General features: G+C 42.1%; 1 protein-coding gene across 1 annotated transcript in view; it reads right to left on the bottom strand.

The window, feature by feature from the left end:
* LOC308290733 (piezo-type mechanosensitive ion channel component 2) overlaps positions 1–20,214 on the bottom strand; it is a gene marked incomplete at both ends in the record, with an annotated part of 47,095 nt that overhangs the window by 18,995 nt on the left and 7,886 nt on the right. The window contains 20 exons of the mRNA XM_080732642.1: positions 129–329; positions 1,031–1,195; positions 1,698–1,874; positions 3,745–3,926; positions 4,387–4,490; positions 5,205–5,246; positions 5,837–6,001; positions 6,190–6,338; positions 8,967–9,026; positions 9,478–9,599; positions 10,432–10,540; positions 11,894–12,160; positions 13,031–13,185; positions 14,180–14,312; positions 15,290–15,385; positions 16,141–16,315; positions 16,416–16,629; positions 17,103–17,319; positions 18,508–18,590; positions 19,551–19,652. Of these exons, the coding sequence (XP_080588768.1) occupies positions 129–329; positions 1,031–1,195; positions 1,698–1,874; positions 3,745–3,926; positions 4,387–4,490; positions 5,205–5,246; positions 5,837–6,001; positions 6,190–6,338; positions 8,967–9,026; positions 9,478–9,599; positions 10,432–10,540; positions 11,894–12,160; positions 13,031–13,185; positions 14,180–14,312; positions 15,290–15,385; positions 16,141–16,315; positions 16,416–16,629; positions 17,103–17,319; positions 18,508–18,590; positions 19,551–19,652 (2,918 nt within the window). The remainder of the gene's footprint in view (positions 1–128; positions 330–1,030; positions 1,196–1,697; positions 1,875–3,744; positions 3,927–4,386; positions 4,491–5,204; positions 5,247–5,836; positions 6,002–6,189; positions 6,339–8,966; positions 9,027–9,477; positions 9,600–10,431; positions 10,541–11,893; positions 12,161–13,030; positions 13,186–14,179; positions 14,313–15,289; positions 15,386–16,140; positions 16,316–16,415; positions 16,630–17,102; positions 17,320–18,507; positions 18,591–19,550; positions 19,653–20,214) is intronic.

The following is a 20,214-nucleotide window of genomic DNA, read 5'->3' on the forward strand; positions in this document are numbered from 1 at the left end:
GTATTTGCTATACATATAGCAACATAATTTATTTTACATTTTTGGAATAAGAAATTGAAGGTTTTCAGAAACCTTAGGTTAGGTTTTAGAAGGCGTTTTCAGAATCGGCCTCAGGTCTAAATGGGTACCTCGAGTCCAAATTTGTAGTAGAAGAAGTTGATGAAGTATTTAATGCAGGGCAGGATGCCGTGGTCCAGGTGTTGCCTGGTGATGCCCAGGAAGATGATGCTGTAAGGCGGGGTCTTCAGGCCGTTATGGAGACGGTAGTACAGCTGGTGGCGGTGGATGGTGGCCTCAAACACCAGAAGGCCCAGCACCATCAGATGGTTCTACAATGCAGAGCATGGTGTTTAACAGTGGTGGAAGAAGTACTCCAATTTGGTTCTTAAAGGGATATTTCACCTTGAAACATGTTTGAGGTCATTTTAACCTATACCCAGGCTTTTGTGAATACCCCAGACATTTTTTAACGATGGTGCCATGAATTTCTTTGTGTACAGAAAGTGAATTATGTTTTTATGAGGCTACACCCACCAGTTCATTAAGTATGCCTGGTTTTCAGGTGGGTGGTGACCCAGCTGAAGTTGTGCCATACACCCCCCTTATTATACAAACCCATTATAACTTTTTTATAACCCAATTATAGCTTTTTTCATTTATTTTATTTTATAATAAATGAAATGAAAGAAATTATGAAAGAAAGAAAGAAATTGTAATTGGTAGGTCCCCTCACGTAGTCAGTAACATCGGTCACCAGAACCATTGACAAGTGTTTGTGATGATCATATCATGGTTAAATGGAGTTTGAAGATACAATAGTTTGTATAGAAGTAAAAGCTGCGTATTCAAAAATGTATAAATGTAAAAGTACAAATTAGCTAAACATACCAAAGTCAACTTTTTCAAAATATTAAAAGAAAATAGCAAATCTTCAAGCTCATAAAAACAATTATAGTAATCCAAAGGATAAATATTTTATTCTTAACAAATTCAGCATAATCCTCCTCTCTCAGTGACTGTTTCAGCTCACCCGGAGACAGGGAAGGATCCTGCCCTCACACTTGCGTAGTGCTCCACACCAATAGACAGGATCCACCAGATCTACGTAGAGAATGGACCTCCTGAGCAGCTCCACCGTGTTGCCTCCCAGCTCCGCTCCCTGCTCCATGTCTGAGCTGTTGGTTGACATCAGGCCCTAAGACACAAAGAACATGAAAAGGTTTACGCGTTTGTTTGTTGATGTGTGCCAATAAAAAAAGTGGAAACGTGAGTACTTTGTCCTCCATTGATTTTTGAGTTTTGGATGTGCTACCTTTTTGGGATTTTTTCAATTCCTACTTTTTATGTAAACTAGACATGGGGTCTAGCACTTCACTGAGAAAATATATATGAAAAGATTTTTGTCCATAATTTATGTTAAGTACTTTTAGCCCAGGAATACAATTAGCTAAATTACACATTTTCACTTTTATTTACAGTTCAGAATTTAGTTGGTTGTAAGAATCTAGCGGCCTATTATTTTAAGGCATTTCTAGAAACACACACACACACACACACACACACACACACACACACACACACACACACACACACACACACACACACACACACACACACACACACACACACACACACACACACACACACACACACACACACACACACACACACAAAGCTTAGCTTAGCCTCATACTCACAGCAGTGCAGTTTGATGAGTAGTCCGGTGGGTTGATGAATTTGAGTTGGTAAAACATCTTACACACCACCATCACACAGGCCCAGACAGCAGAGATGCTAGAGGCCAGAGGTCGTAACCTTGGGAAAGGGAGAGCAAAAGCCCACAGAACCAGGAAGAGGAAGTTCATCAAGGAAACCTGGAAAGAGAGACAATACAAAGGTTACATCTGAATTTCCAAATAATTACAAGTCAACAAGCCTTGTTCTAATTGTCTCCACCAGCCGAAGGCATGGGGGAGAGTATGTTTTCCCCTTCGTCCGTCCGTGCGTCCGTCCGTCCGTGCGTCCGTGCGTCCGTGCGTCCGTCCGTGCGTCCGTGCGTCCTCGCAGTTTGTGTGCACCAAATCTCAGTCGCCGTTGGCCCGGGCGCTGCCAAAGTGAGCACACACATTCCCTGGATGCCAATCTAGAACCTCTGCCCTAAATTTTTCAAATAGGCCTTTTCTAGCGCCACCTAGTGGCCAATGTTTGCAAAACACATTTCTGTGCACTACTCTTACAGATTTTGTCCAAAGATCCTACAAATCGGTAGGCAGTATCTCGACAGTCATGTGATCGACACGGATCTGTCCAATTTTGCATATTCCATCCTGATTGGCTAAGATTGGCTTCCAAAATTTGTAGGATTGAGCAGTTTTGAACAAAATGCCTCAAATCCCAAACGCAAAGTGCAATTATCATGAAATTGCGCACACACGTTCCCACTAGGTTGAGGAAGAAATGCCACTTCAAATTTTTGAAATCAGCCTCATGGTGGCGCTATAACAGGCCGATTTGTGGTTTTACCTATAACTCCACCGATCAGTTTCAAACTTTGTAAGCACACTCCCTAGAGGCTAAGGATAAACCTTTGCCCTGCATTTCTCACATCAGCCTTTTATAGCGCCACCTTTGGGCCGACTTATGTAAAACACATTTTTGAATATTACTCCTTGAGATTTTATCCAAAAATCACGCAAATCGGTACACAGTATCTCTATAGTCATGTGATCAAGTCCGATCCGTCTGATATTTCATATTCCATCCTGATTGGCTAATATTGGCTTCCAAAGTTTGCAAGATTGCTCCGTTTTTGAACAAAATGCCTCAAATCATCAACGCAGCTTGCGATTACCGTGACATTTGCCACACATATTCCCACTAGGTCAAGGAACAAATGCTACCTTTTTCAGATTGGCCTGTTATAGCGCCACCAGCAGGTAGACTTTAGCAAAACACATTTTTGGAACACAATGCTTCAAATCATGCATGCAGCGTCCGATTGCCATGAAAGATCTAAGGTGAAGAACATATGCCACCCTTTTTACATTGGCCTATTATACAGGAGCACCACCAGGATGCACAGCCGGCCTGGTGGAGACCTGTGCTCGGAAGAGCACTGCTTCTAGTTTGTCCTGTGATGGTTTTTAAAGATTTGTGTTGGGGCTTTTATGCCTTTGTTGATAGGGCAGTAGACTAACAGGAAATGGGCAGACTGATGGGGAGTGACACGCAGCAAAGGTCATCAGGATCAGGATTCGAACCCGCAACAAGTTGTTAGGCATCAGAGACTATGTCGTATGCGCCTGGACCTCAAGGCCAGTGGGCAGTGGGCACCCTGTATGATTGTGACTTTGACCTTTTCAACACAAAAGTTATTAATCTCATTAATGAACCCCTAGTTGCTCCTGGGGAGCAGGTTGGTTGGTGCCTTGCATGGTTTCCTCTGCCATCGTCGGTGTATGAAAGTGTATGAATGGGTGAATGTAATGCACAATCTACAGTATGTAAAGCGCCTTGGATAAAAGCGCTATATAAATGCACCATTTACCATAACCTCGAATGTGACCTTGACCGTTGGACTTTTCAACCATAAAAATCTCTCTCTCTCTCTCTCCCACCCACAATTTGATCAACCCTGATGAAGGCAGTGCTGTTGTTTTTGTGTCACAAAATCTTTTGCATGGTTCTATAGTATTCTCTCACCTACCCACACACAGACCATCCCTAATCCCAAACCATTCCCACCTCTTGCAGTGACACCCAGATGATACCGGTGGACACTATCTTAATACTGTGGAGCTCCAGGAACCTCCAGCCCATCTCCTGTGCCTTGTGCAGGGCTGTCACAGCTGCGATGATCAGCAGGCTGGCCCGGTCCACAATCACACCCCACTGGTTCTGCTTCTGACTACCACTGAGAGGATGGTCTGGGAAGGAGGAGGGGGAGAGAGAATGTGTGAGGGAAAGGTGGTTAAGTAGGGAAAGAAAGGGAGGGAGAGATTACAATTTACAATTTAGCCACTAGCAGATGCTTTTATCCAGAGTGACTCGCAAAGAGCCCAACAAACAGGCTAAATAATCATGTAAATAGAGTGCAAAGAAAACAATTTAATGGTACAAAGTAACTTGTCTTTCTGTCCTAAGAACATGCTCTCTAAATAACTTGGTGGACAGGGTAAATATCATATGTCTATCTAAATAGCAATAATTACTTTATACATAATATATGTGAAAAGTAACCAACATACATCTGCGTCATATGATTAGCATCTATTGAAAATAAGTGACAAGAAGTGATCCAAGGAATGAGGAGTGATGGGGGAGATAGAAGAGATGGAAGAAAGGAAAGAAGGGGTTGAGGGGGAGGGCGAGGGAGGAGTCTGACACCTTCTGCCTCCTGCTCCTCAGACTCCTTCTCTGAGGAGTCTTGGAGTCCAACGCTGTCCAGAGTCTCTTGACTCTTCCCATTCTCCATCTGCTCCTTGTCCACCCTGGAGGACAACAGGGAAACATTGGTTATTGGACATTTCATTATACCACTGAAAGGTGTTATATATACTTAGCTCTAATGCAGAAAGAATATTTGCGTTTGTGAAAAAAGACAGTTTGGATAACATCTGCATACAGTTAATTCCTTTCAATACAGAATACATATCAATTCTAGAGATTTATTTACTTTCATAAAAATAAAAAATAAATTCACTGTAGGGCGATGAAATCTTACTTTTTCTGGATCTTTTCAAGGTTTTCTTTAATGCTGTGGAACACAAATAGACATGTAAAGATTTGACACAGTCTGCTACTCTTCCGTTTAATTGATTTTATTCAGGCTTTTAAGCAACCATCTCGTCAGTCTGGGATTTTTGGGGGGCATAGAAAAAGCTAAAATTGAACACAGATGTGTCACAACAACACATACAGTAATCGTATCAAAATCAGATAAAAGCTAAGTGCACAACACATTATTACATCACACAACATCATGCTTACCGCATTTTGCCCAAATGAGGATGTTTATGAAAACAGTTTAGGTCCACAGTAAAGCAGTGTCTAAAATACAAATTTATACTTTGTCGTACCACAGTGTCCATTGCCGAATGTAACTGATGGTTGTACTACGTATTATACATTAGCCAACAAGAGCTACAGTCAGTAATGGTTGTCAATAAGCAGTTGTCTGTACAGACATAAATGCAGGTTCTTACGTGTCAGATATCACGTTCACTGACTTCCTCAGCTCTTCATCTCTGGATGGAGAGACGGGAAAGAGTGAATGGGTGAGACAAAAAGAGAGAGACAGAGAGAGAGAGTAAATGTATTTATAGCATACCACTACCATACCATTATGCTCTGCAGTACAATCTCACTGTACACAGACAGAGGTATCCAACTTTTTTGGCAGACACACACACACAGCTGTTTGTACTGTATTTATGTTAAAATTAACTATATATACACTTGTGTAGTGTGGTTGGTCTCATTGACATAAGTGAGATAGTGTACAACTGTGAGAAATACCTTAAGAAATAATATTTATTTTGGTATATTATGCCAAATTCTCATTGTAATTTTCATAATGATTGTGCACCTGATCTTTTAGGTTCTGTCATTCTTTCTGATATTACACATCAATGTTAAATGAAGGGTTGGATAACAAAGTTTTCTGTCTTTTTATTTTTTTACAGTTGGTGTACCAATCCAAACACACACACACACACACACACACACACACACACACACACACACACACACACACACACACACACACACACACACACACGCACACACACACTCACCCACACTCGCACTTGCACACACCAGCACCCTGTCCTCTCACCTGGATCCCTCTCTGATAGGTACGTTGTCCAGGTCAGTGAGAGTCAGGAAGTCTTCATTAAAGTAATGCAGCTGAAGGATGCAGGCCAATAGAAAGGTAGCAGGAAGTAGGATCTTAGCAAACAGCTCCACAGTTTGGTATCGCTCCAAGCCCAGGTCACGTAGACTTGATAGGGAGAAAATATATTTTCAGTATACCTGATACCTGCGTTCTCGCCCTGATGAAGACCAGTATGGTCGAAACATATCGGCAGTTGACTTTTTAATTTAATAATGGCCTGTTCCTCTTTTTAACTTGGAGTGCCCGGATCGCCTTAATTTTTTTCAGTATACCTGATTAGCTTACACACTCACCCATCCTCAGACATGCCCATGATCTGTTTGAAGAGTGCAGAAACAGATCTGAACTGGTACAAGTAGATGGCGATCAGTACCACCATGGAATATCCTACCACCACCGCCCAGAATGTCTTCAGTACCCGACGCCATATGTCATAACGAACCTGCAGGGATCGAACAGATAGAGACATAAGCTAATGGGAAAGACATGAGGTACATCAACAGTATTGACTCGACAACCTTGTTCCCGAATGTGATGCTCAACAAAAAAAACGTAACTTTGTCATCAGGATTGTGCTGCAAAGTTTTAAGTAGAAGGGACCCTCTTCCAGAGCGGACTAGAAATAGGAAAAATCTGACAGGTCCCCGTCTTGATAAGAAGACAATAGAGGTAATATGTACCAATTTAAGACTAATTGCAAAAATTGCCCTCCTGTTGGCGCTAAAACAAGTCCAGAAATTTGGGGCAGAGGTTCTGCTCTGCCCTCCAGGGATTGTGTGCGCAGTTTCACACCGATTAGTCCAACGTGCCGGAGATTAGCTGTACACAGACACACTCAAATACGGACGGACGGACAAGGGCGAAATCATAGTCTTGCTTTGCAAAAGTTATACCAGAACTGGAAAAATAAAATAAAAATATATTTTTTATATTTTATAAATTATACTAACAAATACAATAAGGTGCCTACACACTGCGTGCTTGGCCAACTAATAATGGTATAAAGATAGAAATAATGTTTTCAGTCAATGAAGTCACTAGAGCCATATGGTGCTGTCTGATACAAATCAGTTGATGACATGTAGCCATAGCCGAGCGTCGAAAGGGCCATAAGTGGGAGCAAGACCTGTATTTCTGCAGGTCAACAATCAAATTCTGCCAGAGCCATCCCTCTCCAGACGGTAACATTTGCAGTGTTGGTTTAACTCTGAGTGTAAAAGTTGACCCATAAGGTCATTTTGGGATAGACACTGAGCTGTCTATCACTCCAGGATGTCAAAAAGCAAATTGACGTTAAGCAAACAGATGGATAGTGCTGTCATAGAGTACATCATCTCTTCTCTGAGATGCAGGCCATTAGGCTTGTCTGTAAATGGCTGGAGTTCTGGCAGGTCAGCAGAAAGACAAGATGAGGATGAAAACCAGGAAAACGTTAGCACAAATGGTTGTGTATATAGTGCATATGAGTCATAATCAATACTATTTACTGCAAAATGGAATCGATGAGTGTTTGAGTCCCCACAGGTAAGGTGGTTTGGATGTGTGTGTTTGTGTGTGTGTGTGTGTGTGTGTGTGTGTGTGTGTGTGTGTGTGTGTGTGTGTGTGTGTGTGCGTGCGTGCGTGCGTGCGTGCGTGCGTGCGTGCGTGCGTGCGTGCGTGCGTGTGTGTTATTGCTTGCACCCTTCTCTTGACAATCTTTATGCTTATAAGCAACTGCTTAGTCAGCTGATCATTTCCTGCAGACAATTTAAGTGTCAACACATCTCGAAATCTGAAACAACACATCCTTAGTGTTGTTGCCTAACAGCCTCCAACAATATTAGTGATTTCCTTCCTTATTTATTGAATCCTACAATGTGAATATCAGATTTCATTTAAAAAAAGGAAAAATCAATTTGTCATTCTACAACCACAGTACTTTACATTACTCTCTGACTCTATGCTGTATAAAGTCAGAGAGACAACAGAGTTCAAATTACACTAAAACATTTGTACTGTAGGAGGAGAAATAAAGATAGAGTTAGCTCTAATATAATGTACTCCTGGGAAACAGAGTCTATAACATTTACAAATAAGAAAAATGCACTTGCCCAGTGTGAAGCACACGCCCTCATCAGAACAGTTTACAAACGTAACCCGATACTGGCACAATTCATAATTCTCATACCCATCAATTATTGTCAGGGAACCACACTTCTCAGCTTGCATTACTTACTATTGCTTGCTTGCGATGTATTAATTAATCGAATTGGCACGTGGCATTGGGTAATTTGGGTATGTATGATTATGAGGTGATGAGGTATTGATGTCTGTGATGATGGGCGATGGCTATACACTCATCAATACCTCATGATCTCATAACCATAGATACCCAATGTCAATCCCTTATCAACTCATAACCATAAATAACCCAATGCCTCATTGGGTATACACTTAACCTTAACACATCATTCCCACACAATCAGGGGCGTCACAAGGGGGTGGGGGGGGAGTGGGACTGAGTTACTGGGGCTAGATCTGCTATTTTTGAAAAGTTGTTAAAATGTGTGCAAATCTTTGAATTATATGTATTTTTAAGCAAAGGTCCGTGGCAAAATACATATCAATTTCGGGGTCCTTCACATGAAAAAGTTTGAGCATCACTGAGATAGAAACATACAGTAGGTTTTTCAAAAAACCTTAGAAGGATTTTAAATATTCAAAAATAGCAGATCTACAAGCTCGCAGCGCGGCACTTTTCAATAGTTAAAGTAGCCAGGGCCCAGAATATGGTGCACACAATGTTCCCACTCATGTCATGCCAAAAAAGCAGGTGGCGAGATGTTCTAACCATGGCCGTGGATGAAGACAATCTCTAATAGAGGAACCTTCGATTTTGCTCAAGAAAGGAAATCTAAATCAGCCCTCACTAAAGGACCCCTTTTCAGAGGATCAGGAGGTGCTAGTACTACTTCAGGGATATTTTGCGGAAGAAGTGGACAATACCGGTATGTAGCATGACTTACCACAGATCTTGGCTACCATACATACGGTATTTATTGTGTAGGACTTGCATGTGGAAAGGACTAACCTGGTACAAGACCACACAGAAGAGGAAGAGGACAATGTACAGGATCTTGTAGACCATCACCTGTGGAAGAACAAATTGCCAAGATATAGCTTAACTCTGAGATTCAACACGCTACGCAATTGCGAGACAAAAAAGGTTGTACTTGCGCTTGCTTTTGAATGTAATCACATCAAGAAGTGCATCTTGGTGATTGATTACAAGAAGGCACAAGTCTAATGTGTTTGTACTATAAATGTGTATGTCCTTGGATCCAAAGACCACCTTTTGGCATTCTTATAGGTAAAGTAGTGTTCCTCAGACAACCTCTGTATAGGATATTAGGCGATTGCTTTGCAAATGTCATTTCATTTGTACAGTGAATGACATTATAGAAGACTATTGCACTTCTATGCCCATGTATGTACATGTATGTATTGTATCTTACAATGGTGTTACGTATCACATCATGACATGGTGAGCATGTAGATCTGGTATTTTCTAAATTGTTTTAAAATTGTGTTAAAACACTTACACTTCCATTGAAGCTGACCACAAAGAACATGGAGCAGCAGAAGAGGATCCAGTACTTCACCAATATTCCTTTGACCGCTGACACCAGCATCGCTACTATTGGGGCTGGCTCAGTTTCCTCCTCTGAGGGAGAGGAAGAGGAAAAGAAGCAGTGGTGTAAAGTAACATTAAGTACATTAAATAAATTATAAAAGTACATTTACTTAAGTACTGTACTTAAGTACAGTTTTGAGGCATTTGTACTTTACTTGAGTTTTTCCAGTTTTCAGTACTTTTACTTCTACTCCACTTCATCTGGGATCCAAATATTGTACTTCTACTCCACTACATTTATTTGAAAACTTTAGTTACAAGTTACTTTTCAAATATAAATTATAATATTATAAAACAAACATAAAACCACTTTAGCCCTATTTTATACCGTGGCCATTAGAAAATAGCCGATCTACAAGCTCTACGCCGCACTGTGAGCTTGTAGATCTGCCATTTTCAAAAATGTTGTACTTTTACTTTGGTACTTTAAGTATATTTTGACGCCAATACTTTCATACTTTTACTCAAGTACATTGTGGATTCCAGACTTTTACTCAGAGTATTTCTATATTGCAGTATTGATACTTTTACATTAGCATGTGAGGATTTTTTCCACCACTGACCACATCACACCAGTCCTCCAGGGAGGCTCTCTCCATTCCGACATGTCGCCACTCCGAAATTGACTTCTTATTGTCGGAGTGGCGACACTCCCATAGGGGTTAGGTTTAGGGTTAGGGTTAGAGATAGGGTTAGTGTCGGAATGGAGACATGTCGGAAAGGAGACATGTCGGAGTGGAGAGATGCACTCGTCCTCCAAGACCTTCACAGGCTTCTGGTCAAACAAAGAATCACCTTCAAATTATTAGTTAGTTCATTATTTTATTACAATGAAACAACACAATGGTTAATGTCTCATTACGTGGTATGACTTTGACTTCCTCCAGTGATTCTGCCTTCAGGCTCTGTTCCTCCTGACGTTCCGTCAACTGCTGTCGGAACATCAACCAGAAGCTGAAGGTGTAGAGGATCTGTTGCACGCACGCACGCACGCACGCACGCACGCACGCACGCACGCACGCACGCACGCACGCACGCACGCACGCACGCACGCGCACACACACACACACACACACACACACACACACACACACACACACACACACACACACACACACACACACACACATGCTTGTAAATGGCAGGCTAATTTAAAAACAACCATTGTTCAATAAACACTAGACCTTACCCGTTCGAAGATATGTGCTGCAAAATATGTGCAGAGTGTGGGTTATGGGGAAAGTAACTGTAACTGGTGCGTGCGTGAGAATATGTGGGAGCATCATAATGTAAGGAGCAGCCCATGGAGGAGTGTATATTTATGATGGATACAAATAATTTAACAGCAAATTTAGGTGCCGGACCGTAATCCTGACAACAGGCTGTAGAGTAGAACAGAGTTAAACGCTAATAAATAGCTTGAATTTGGGAAAAATGAAATTCGGGCTCCGTCACCGTGTGTATAATGCTGCAAATTTGGGATCAGTCGCTGAAGCGAGTGAATAGATAATGCATTGTGTGACTGACTGACCTACTGACTGACTGACCTCCCTAATTATAGTATGGATGATGTATTAGTGAGTTTAGATTCCATTCCATTATATCTGAGCCATTTAGCTGACTTATGAACTTACAAATGGAGAATGAGCTTCTGTTCCTACGGTAATATAACCAACAGTACGCGTAAACAATAGTAGAATTGGCATGGTGTTCAGATAAGCTTCATGGACAAGATGAAAGATCATGTCACTTCTCCTCCTGCTATATCTTACCTCCTACCAGGGGTGTCGCACCAAATTCTGGGCCCTGGGTACAAGCATTCACTCAAATTTTGTGCTTTAACTATTGAAAAATAGCAGATATACAAGCTCACAGTGCGGCACAGAGTGCCGCGCTGCAAGCTTGTAGATCTGCTATTTTTGAGAAATCGTGAAAATTTGTGCAAGTCTTTGAATATTCTAAATAAAATCCATCTAAGGTTTTTTGAAAAAATTATATTTCTATGTCAGTGGTGCTCAAACCTTTTCATGTGAAGGACTGCCAAAATGATATGTATTTCGCCACGCTCCCCCATCTCAAAATATTTAGCTCCAAGGACCCCCAAGAAGCAAAATGTGAGTTACAAATGTTCGCTTAAAAAATACATATATTCAAAGATTTGCACATATTTTCATGATTTTTCAAAAATAGCAGATCTACAAGCTTGCAGTGCGGCACCGCGCTGTGAGCTTGTATATCTGCTATTTTTTAATAGCTAAATAATTAAGGCCCCTCCTTTTTTCTCTCACTCCCTTCCTCCACCCTTCTTCCATATGCTTGCTCACCTTAGATCCCAGGTGAACGCAGGGGGCTGGATGGTAGCTGTTAAGGTCAAAGTCAACAATCACAGCAGGAGGCAGCCCCGGGTAAAGCTCACCCCGGCTGAGACGCAGCCCGCTGAGGAACCCCAGCACCACCAGGACTGTGCCGTACACGGCGAGGAACGGGGCGGAAAGCATGGCGTACCGCCGCCGATCTCGCATCATCCAGATGATGCAGGACCACACCAGCAGGGCAAAGGTCAACCAGTTGTTGTAGGTGATGCTCCACACCTGAGGGAGGAGATAACATATGATAATTAATATTCTACTGTTTTATAAATATTAATATTATACGACAAGTTAAATGATAACTGACCACATTTTGTGAGATGAAATAGTTTTGTTTAGATAACAAAAGGATCATGTGCCTAGTAATCTTATCAGCTTCTGCAATGACACCGCATATATTTCTTTACTATTTAGGCCGTGTCCACAAGGCGTTTTTTTTCCTCGTTGAAAACTCCAAGGCACTCGCCAAAAAAATACTTCCAAATGTTGAGTTGAAAATATTTCAGTTCTCAGTAAGCAGATAAAAATGCCACATGTGAATGTGCAAGGACAGAATAAATGCTCTGTGCCTCGTTGGCTGCTGAGGTTTCCAAAAGGCAGCACTCCCATTGTAAACAAGTCAAAATGCAGTGTTTATTATCTGTCATTAAATGTTTAGATGAATTGAATACACAGGACCCCAATGTAAACAAGAAACTCGTTCCAGGAGCACTGCTCAGAAAAGGAGTAAAACTAAGATAACATAAGAATAAAAGAGGGTGAGGTCGCGCCATCTGTCTTGGCCATACATGGATTCTGTTAGTGTGGTTCTTCTAACAGGGCATCATCTAGGATACAATCCCTTTTATGCCCATATATGGAGATCCCTGCTCTGAATATCTGACATCACTGTGATGTCACATATTTAAGCCCATATATGGAGATCCCTGCTCTGAGTATCTGACATCACTGCCATGTCACCAGTGATGTCACAGGGATGTGTCAGTGGAACGACAGTGTCAGGTGTTACCCATCCGGAACGTCTACGGACAAGCTGTGGCGGTTCTGATAGTAAACTGCAACCTTCGGTCGCAATGAAGAAACCTGGTTTACCATCATGATAATGAGGCCACTGACGTAGCTGTGTTTCTGCACCAGGCGTCCAAATACGACCATACCGCTGGGTCCAGAAGGTGGAGGGGAGGCCGCAACACCACTCTCCAGCACCTCCTCACTGCTCTCCTCCACATCGCTGTCTCCATTTGCTTCTGGTAGGAAGGAGAGGAAGAAAAGGAGGGATGAAAAGATTGAATGAGAATACAAGCAAAGCCCATGACCCACCCAATTCCTACACACTCTGCTAGTTTTGGGATGGATCAGGAAAGAAGACAGGGTTAAGCAAATATCAATGGGATTGATATTTAAGATACTCTGAGGGGCAATGCCCAATGCCCACACCATACCTGAACTAATTCTCCAAAGTGAGTGACACCCACAGCCACAACACCACAGGGAGTGCCTATGATCTGGTACCCCCAAATTTAGTACAAACATGGGATAATATCTAGCTTCATAAACCAGACTCTCTCCTTTCAAATTCGAACAGAAGGTAGGAAGAGTCTAGTTTACTAGGCTAGATAATATCCACCTGCCACAATAATGTGGAATGACCTGACATCACCATTAAAGATGCGAATCACTGGCTTCTTTCAAAACTGACCTGAAAAAGCATGTCAGAAAGGTGGAGATAGATAAAGCCCCTTGAAATGAAGGGTCATATTATACACTGCATTTACACTGATTTGTTGATAACATGTATTAATGTGTTCTATTCTATGCTCTGTTGATGAATTGAATACATAGGACCACAATGGAAACAAGTTCCCAGGGCTTTTTTCTGTTATCCTTTTTTTATAATAATAAAGTATTCAATCAATACAAAAAAAATGGAAAAAAAAGAAAAAAGAAATACAGAGCATTTTTCCATTATGCCAATTCCCAGTCTTTCCCTTCACATGTAGTGGAATGAAGGGTCACTGCTACTGTAACCCCAGCCAAGCTGGATGTACTTAAGTATTCAAACTTTTAGTCGGGCAGGAAATTTCCCCCTGTGCCACCTGGACACCACTAATGAAGTGTAAGTTGAAATTGAAGTGGTTAGGATCTCTGCCAGTGGACCCACTCAGCCAGCCTAGGAAAATACTGGCCTATGAAACAGTCAAGTCCATGTGGTTCTGGAGGCTGTTTATTCAGAGAGAATACCTTGTAATTGCAATTGCATCCCTTCGTACTGTGGCGGCAGGTCACAATTTGAGTAGCCCGCCCCTCCCAGTAGTGTTCCCAGTTCATTTCCATGAAGATCGTGCCAGGAGCTCCCCATCAGTAAGACCATTGGCTGAGGAGAAACAACGCATCATGAGATATAGACCAGGGATGTCTACTGTTCAGGCATGCACTTTTATTGAGAGTGCAGCCATTGAAGCGCCAATTCCTAGATTATAACATTACAAGCAAACAATAGTAAATAATACAAGGTGAGAATTGTAGTTCCCTGACAATAATCCTGTTACGCTATAAAATCTAGGACCTAGATAATGTGATAAGAGGGAAGTGCCACTATTAATAGGGATAGCTAAAACAGAGTGGTAGAATAAATGGAATAATTTGTTTGTAATAGAGGAGAAAAATATAGCGAGAGGAATCAATTTACAGTCACATTGGGACATCAGATGCTTTTTGCAGAAATGATTTCCAGCTCTTCGAAATGGAGCAGTAACATCACTCCATCATTGGACACTTAATTCTAAAAGTTGTGTAGCTTTGGGCATTGTTCTTAACACCAACAAACCTCATTCGGTAGATATGTTTCTTCATCTGTACTATTCAACAGCTGTAACAAAGAGAGAGAAATAAATACATAAACATAATTGTTAAAGGAGTAGTTCACCCCCAAAATGACTTTTTTTCTATTGATTACTCAGGCCATGGAGAGTAGAGTTCAATAATATTTTTTGTTTTTTGTCACATTCCTAAAGACAAAAATGTGATAACAATAAATTTACCCCCATTGATTCCGGATGGTGACCCGTTTCGAAACGGGTCACCATCCGGAATCAATGGGGGTAAATTTACTCGAATCAAAATTTTGTCTTAGGAATGTGACAAAAACCAAAAAATATTATTGAACTCTACTCTCCATGGCCTGAGTAATCAATAGAAAAAAAGTCATTTTGGGGGTGAACTACTCCTTTAAGGCTTGATAAACACATTATTCAGTCATTGTATCCAGGATCCAACAGGTGATGTCTTGTTTAGGTTAGCACTTAGAATGTTGATATATGATCTACAATAAGTTATACACTGTAAGTCCACCTCCTGATTGTCTCCTGAGACGAAGAGGGTTTTGGAGAAGCTGGGAGGGATCTCTGGACTCTCCACTGGACTCTCACCCTCTTCAGCATCAAGATCCTAATGAACCAAAACACAATACCCATTAAAGTACCATAATGCGCATGAATATCATTTGAGCAACAATATCCATGCACGCTATGAGAGAAGCATACAGGCATATACACAAACATTATTACATTGGTAGCACTGATAGTTGCATAACTTTTCGTATTAGTAGCAGCACTATAAGCAACCTTAAACTAGAGAAGTGCACTAAGTAGAGCACAAATCAGGAGCCGAAAAGTAATGGCATGTAGGATGATATGTACACAGCTACCGGTATATCTGTAAGGTAGCAGAAGCAGACCATGCTTACATAGTCTAGTCTTAGTTTTGGTGAATGTGTTGGCAAACACAATAACATGGGTCAAAGGGGCTAAAGACTGTCTTAAAGGTAGGTAAGTGATTTCACTTAAGTTTCAGTTTTCATGTACTCAGGCATCATGGGGCATGAAGTCCCCAGTGCCCCACTCTATCCTGATTGGAGGAAAACCCTGTCACCTATACTGTACATAAATGTACCGGTATACTGTGAAGTTCAATATATTAACCTGTTGCACACACGCACGCACGCACGCACGCACGCACGCACGCACGCACGCACGCACGCACGCACGCACGCACGCACGCACACACACACACACACACACACACACACACACACACACACACACACACACACACACACACACACACACACACACACACACACACACACACACACACACACACACACACACACACACACACACACACACACACACACACCACACCTCTTCCTCTTCCTCTATGATGTGGACCCATTTGTGCAGCAGTGCCACCAGTGTGTAGTACAGCAGCAGCAGAACCAAAGGGTTGATGAAGTCAGGCCAGCTGACATCAGAGTGCAGATCCAGAATGTACGGGTCAGAACTGTTGGTTCTGATCACCCCTGTCATACCAAACAACCTGGGACAGAGAGAGAGAGAGATGGACAGGAGCGCATGTAAGAGCCACAGATAAGACACAAGTGGTCTTCCTTTGAAGGAATTGAAACTAGCCTCTGCACCTGGCGTAGACATCTTGATGTGGGATCAGTTGTTGGGCGATGGGAAGCTGGTAGGTATACAGGGCCAATAAGTGTCCAGCACTGAAGATGGCCATCATCACAGTCAGAGAGCTAAAGAAGAGAAGGCTGGTTGACCGGCCGAACACCCACCACCACACCAGCCCCAGGAACACTCCAAAGTAGATGCCTGACGTCAATGAAGGGAGCACAATTCCTGGAGATAAAGAATGAATACATCAAACACACACACACATTTGAGCATACAGTATGCACACACACACAGTCAGATCTATCACACTCAATCATAGACATGCACACAAATGCACACACATGCACACTTGTGAAACCTCCAAATCCGAACCTGAGTTTCCCACATCAGATCAAACATATACTGCTCAACCAAAGAGTAAATCTCTGCCTGGTCAAGGAAGATTTCTGGTCATCAGGCAGGGCTACTGGGCTAGTCTGCTACAGTACATTCACTCACCCATGACAACCTCCCCACCAGGGAACCTGATCCTGGATGTCTACTGCACTGGAAAACCAGACATGTACCACTCAGACAGAGGGCCAAGCATCATTAGGCTTCTGGGGTTCAGGTACGGCTACTCTGATGCACATACATAAACATGCACTTGCACATGCAAGCACACGCACGCACATATTCCCATACGCATGCATACACACCTGCCAGTCCTAGCTGTATGGTCACCACCACCTTCGCTGCTGTGTTCATGATGGCAGAGAGAAGCACCTTAATTCCAGCCGCAAACGCTATAAACTTCTTTACAAATTCTGGAGGGCCTGACGGAACCACCACTGTGCTCTCGTCGGAGCTGTCACAGGACGAGCCCTCTGTCACGTCACTTTCTCCATCAGACTCGGAGTCAGAGGTTTCAACTTCCTTTTAAGTACGAAAACAAGAGTTATTAAGGGTCCAGTCATACATTTCACAAAAAAATCACAATGGGGTTGTAGGAATATACATGGTTCTGGAGGCAGGCATCTCAAATGACCACCACAGCACTTATAGGCAGGGCGTACAGATTGATTGATTGGCGTTGACCAGCCTGGGTCAAACCACAACCCAAATGTGTGCAAGTTCCACATTCTTACCCAGTTATTATCCATTCCACCACCTGCCAAATTGGTTTGATTATTAGCTGTGACACACAGGGGTGTCACACCAAATTCTGGGCCCTAGGTACAAGGATTCACTGCTCGCCCCCCATGAATGTTCTTCATAGGCCCCATGAATGTTCTTCATAGGGGGGGTTAATCCATTTAGACTGGGAACGTATTATTACGCATTATTTTGCGCTTTAACTATTGAAAAATCGCGGCAGGTCGCTGGGAGCTTGTAGTCTTTGAACATTTCAAATCCTTCTAAGGTTTTAAAAAAAAAACTGTTTCCCATCTCAAAATATTTAGTTCCAGGGACCCCACAGAAGCAAAATGTGAGTATATATTGAACAAATATTAAAAATACATAATATTCAGCCCACACCCTAGGTGGGGTTGGCGAAAGGGCCTTTCTGTGTGGAGTTTGCATGTTCTCCCAGTGTCTCCTAGGGTTGATACCCTCACAAAAACATGCAGTAATCCTGGTCTCAATAATGCCTCCCCCTGGCCAGCCGGGGCGCCTGATGGATGGGAAAGGAACTGGTTGGAATAACGTGTTCCTTCCACCTGCTACGTCCACTGTCAGGTGAAAAGAAGCAACTTGGACTCCTCATGCATAGAAGGAAGCATGAGGTCAGTCCGTTGTCTCCCCAGGCGCGGCAGAGGGAGAGCAGAGCCCAGGATTACATAGGCAATTGGCACTGGGTGAAAATGGGTTACAAAATCGTGGGATAAAAAAAAGAGAGAAAAAAAAAACATAATATTCAAAGATTTGCACACATTTTCACGACTTTTCAAAAATAGATCTACAAGCTCGCTCGGTGCCACGCTGTGAGCTTGTATATCTGCTATTTTTCAATAGCTAAAGTATAAAATAATTAAGGCCCCTCCACCTTGGGCCCTAGTAACTCAGTCCCACTTTTCCCCCCTTGTGGTGCCCCTGGCTGTGACACATATTGAGAGAGGTTACCTCAGGTTGAATTTGAGGCACAGTGCGCAGCACCCGCTTGCACAACCTAAAGATAAGGACAGCGAAGATGAAGACACCGACATCTGGGGCCAAGAGACGCACAACGTTCCCAGCATCCACCACACTGAACCTGGACCGTAAACAGATACATAAAATATAAAATATATCAAAACTTTTTATGTTTTTTCTTTAATGCCCCACTTAATTCGTTATACAAGAGTGTTGTGCGAAAGCAGTGAAAAGAGCCAATCTATAGTACAAGCTCACAAACTGTCGCATCACAACAAGTTGTGATCTTGTATTTTCGCTATTTTGGAGAAAATAATTTAAAGAGAAAGTGAAAGTGGTTGAGCGTGTCTGTGGATTTTATAGATATCATACCAATGAAAAGTGTTAAAAATAGCTTGTGATTAAATTATAACAACATTGGATCCATTGGAACAGATTCTTTTGTTCATTTCCTGAAAACAAACCGTTTTGGACATACTGTACAAGGTTTACACCCAACAGCGACGGTCTACAGTACTGTGTACAGTCAAAACAAATACAAGGTGTCACACACATAAAAGCCAGACCTAAGGACCTAGGCAATAGACATAATGATATAGTACTGTATGGTAAATGGTAAATTTATATACGAGTAGCGCCTATATCCAAAGTGCTTTAACATGTGTATTACATTACCCTGTTCATTTCACACACGGGCGGCAGAGGAAAGCATGCAAGGGGCCAACCTGCTCATCAGGAGCAGTTAGGGGTGCAGTGTCTTGCTCAAGGACACTTCAACAGTAAAACAGGGGGAGCACGGGTTCAAAATGGGAACCTTACGATTCTCAAACGATCAATACCTCCTGAGACACTGCCGCCCCATATGTATGAGTACATACCTTACAATGCCCAAATGGTACAGGACATCTTCCCAGAACCCAGTCACTGATGGAAAAAACAAAACAATGCCTTAAACGAATTGAATTAGCAAACTTCCATCATTTGCGACTAAAATATATACATACATTCATGTATTATAAGTGTCTTGCACGTACCATGCACAGGGATGTAGGCGAAGGGGATCTGCATGAAACACTGCAGACTGAGGAAGATCACACTGGTATAGATGATAAGCAGGAGGAAGTGACCCGTTTTACCTGAAAGAAACAGCAGATAATCCGATGCTAATGTAATCGTAAAGGATTTACTCTTTATTATTTGTTAAGTTCATGGACATGGGTGGAAATAAAATACAGAGACAGGCATCTAAGATTACATTCTCTTTGTTCACTTATTTTCCCTCCACTCATTTCCCACACTGGAAGTGCATCACTAATTAATTGTGATTATGCAAAGTCCTGAGGGTCCTATTTTGCATGGCGTCTTATGCCTTTATGACTAAACCTCTCAGGCATTTGTTATTATTTAAACAGTGAAAGTAACCGATCTACAACAACAACTGTCGTCTATTTTCACTATTCTAACTTCTTTGTTAAGCGACCATCAAAAAGTATTACAAAACACTGGAAAAAAAGGTAATAATTGCATTATGCTTTGCAAGTAATGTTCATTCAGATATTGCAGTGTGGTTCTTAAAGTGAGGTACCATTGAGGGGCTTCCAGGGGGTCCGCCAGTGAAAGGACTGATAGTTAGAAACCAAATGGACCTACAGTGTACAAATAGAACCAAATGGACCCATTTGTCAGAGTTAAATGAAC

This window comes from Nannobrachium achirus (assembly GCF_963921795.1).
Source record: "Nannobrachium achirus genome assembly, chromosome: 9".
Taxonomy (NCBI): domain Eukaryota; kingdom Metazoa; phylum Chordata; class Actinopteri; order Myctophiformes; family Myctophidae; genus Nannobrachium; species Nannobrachium achirus.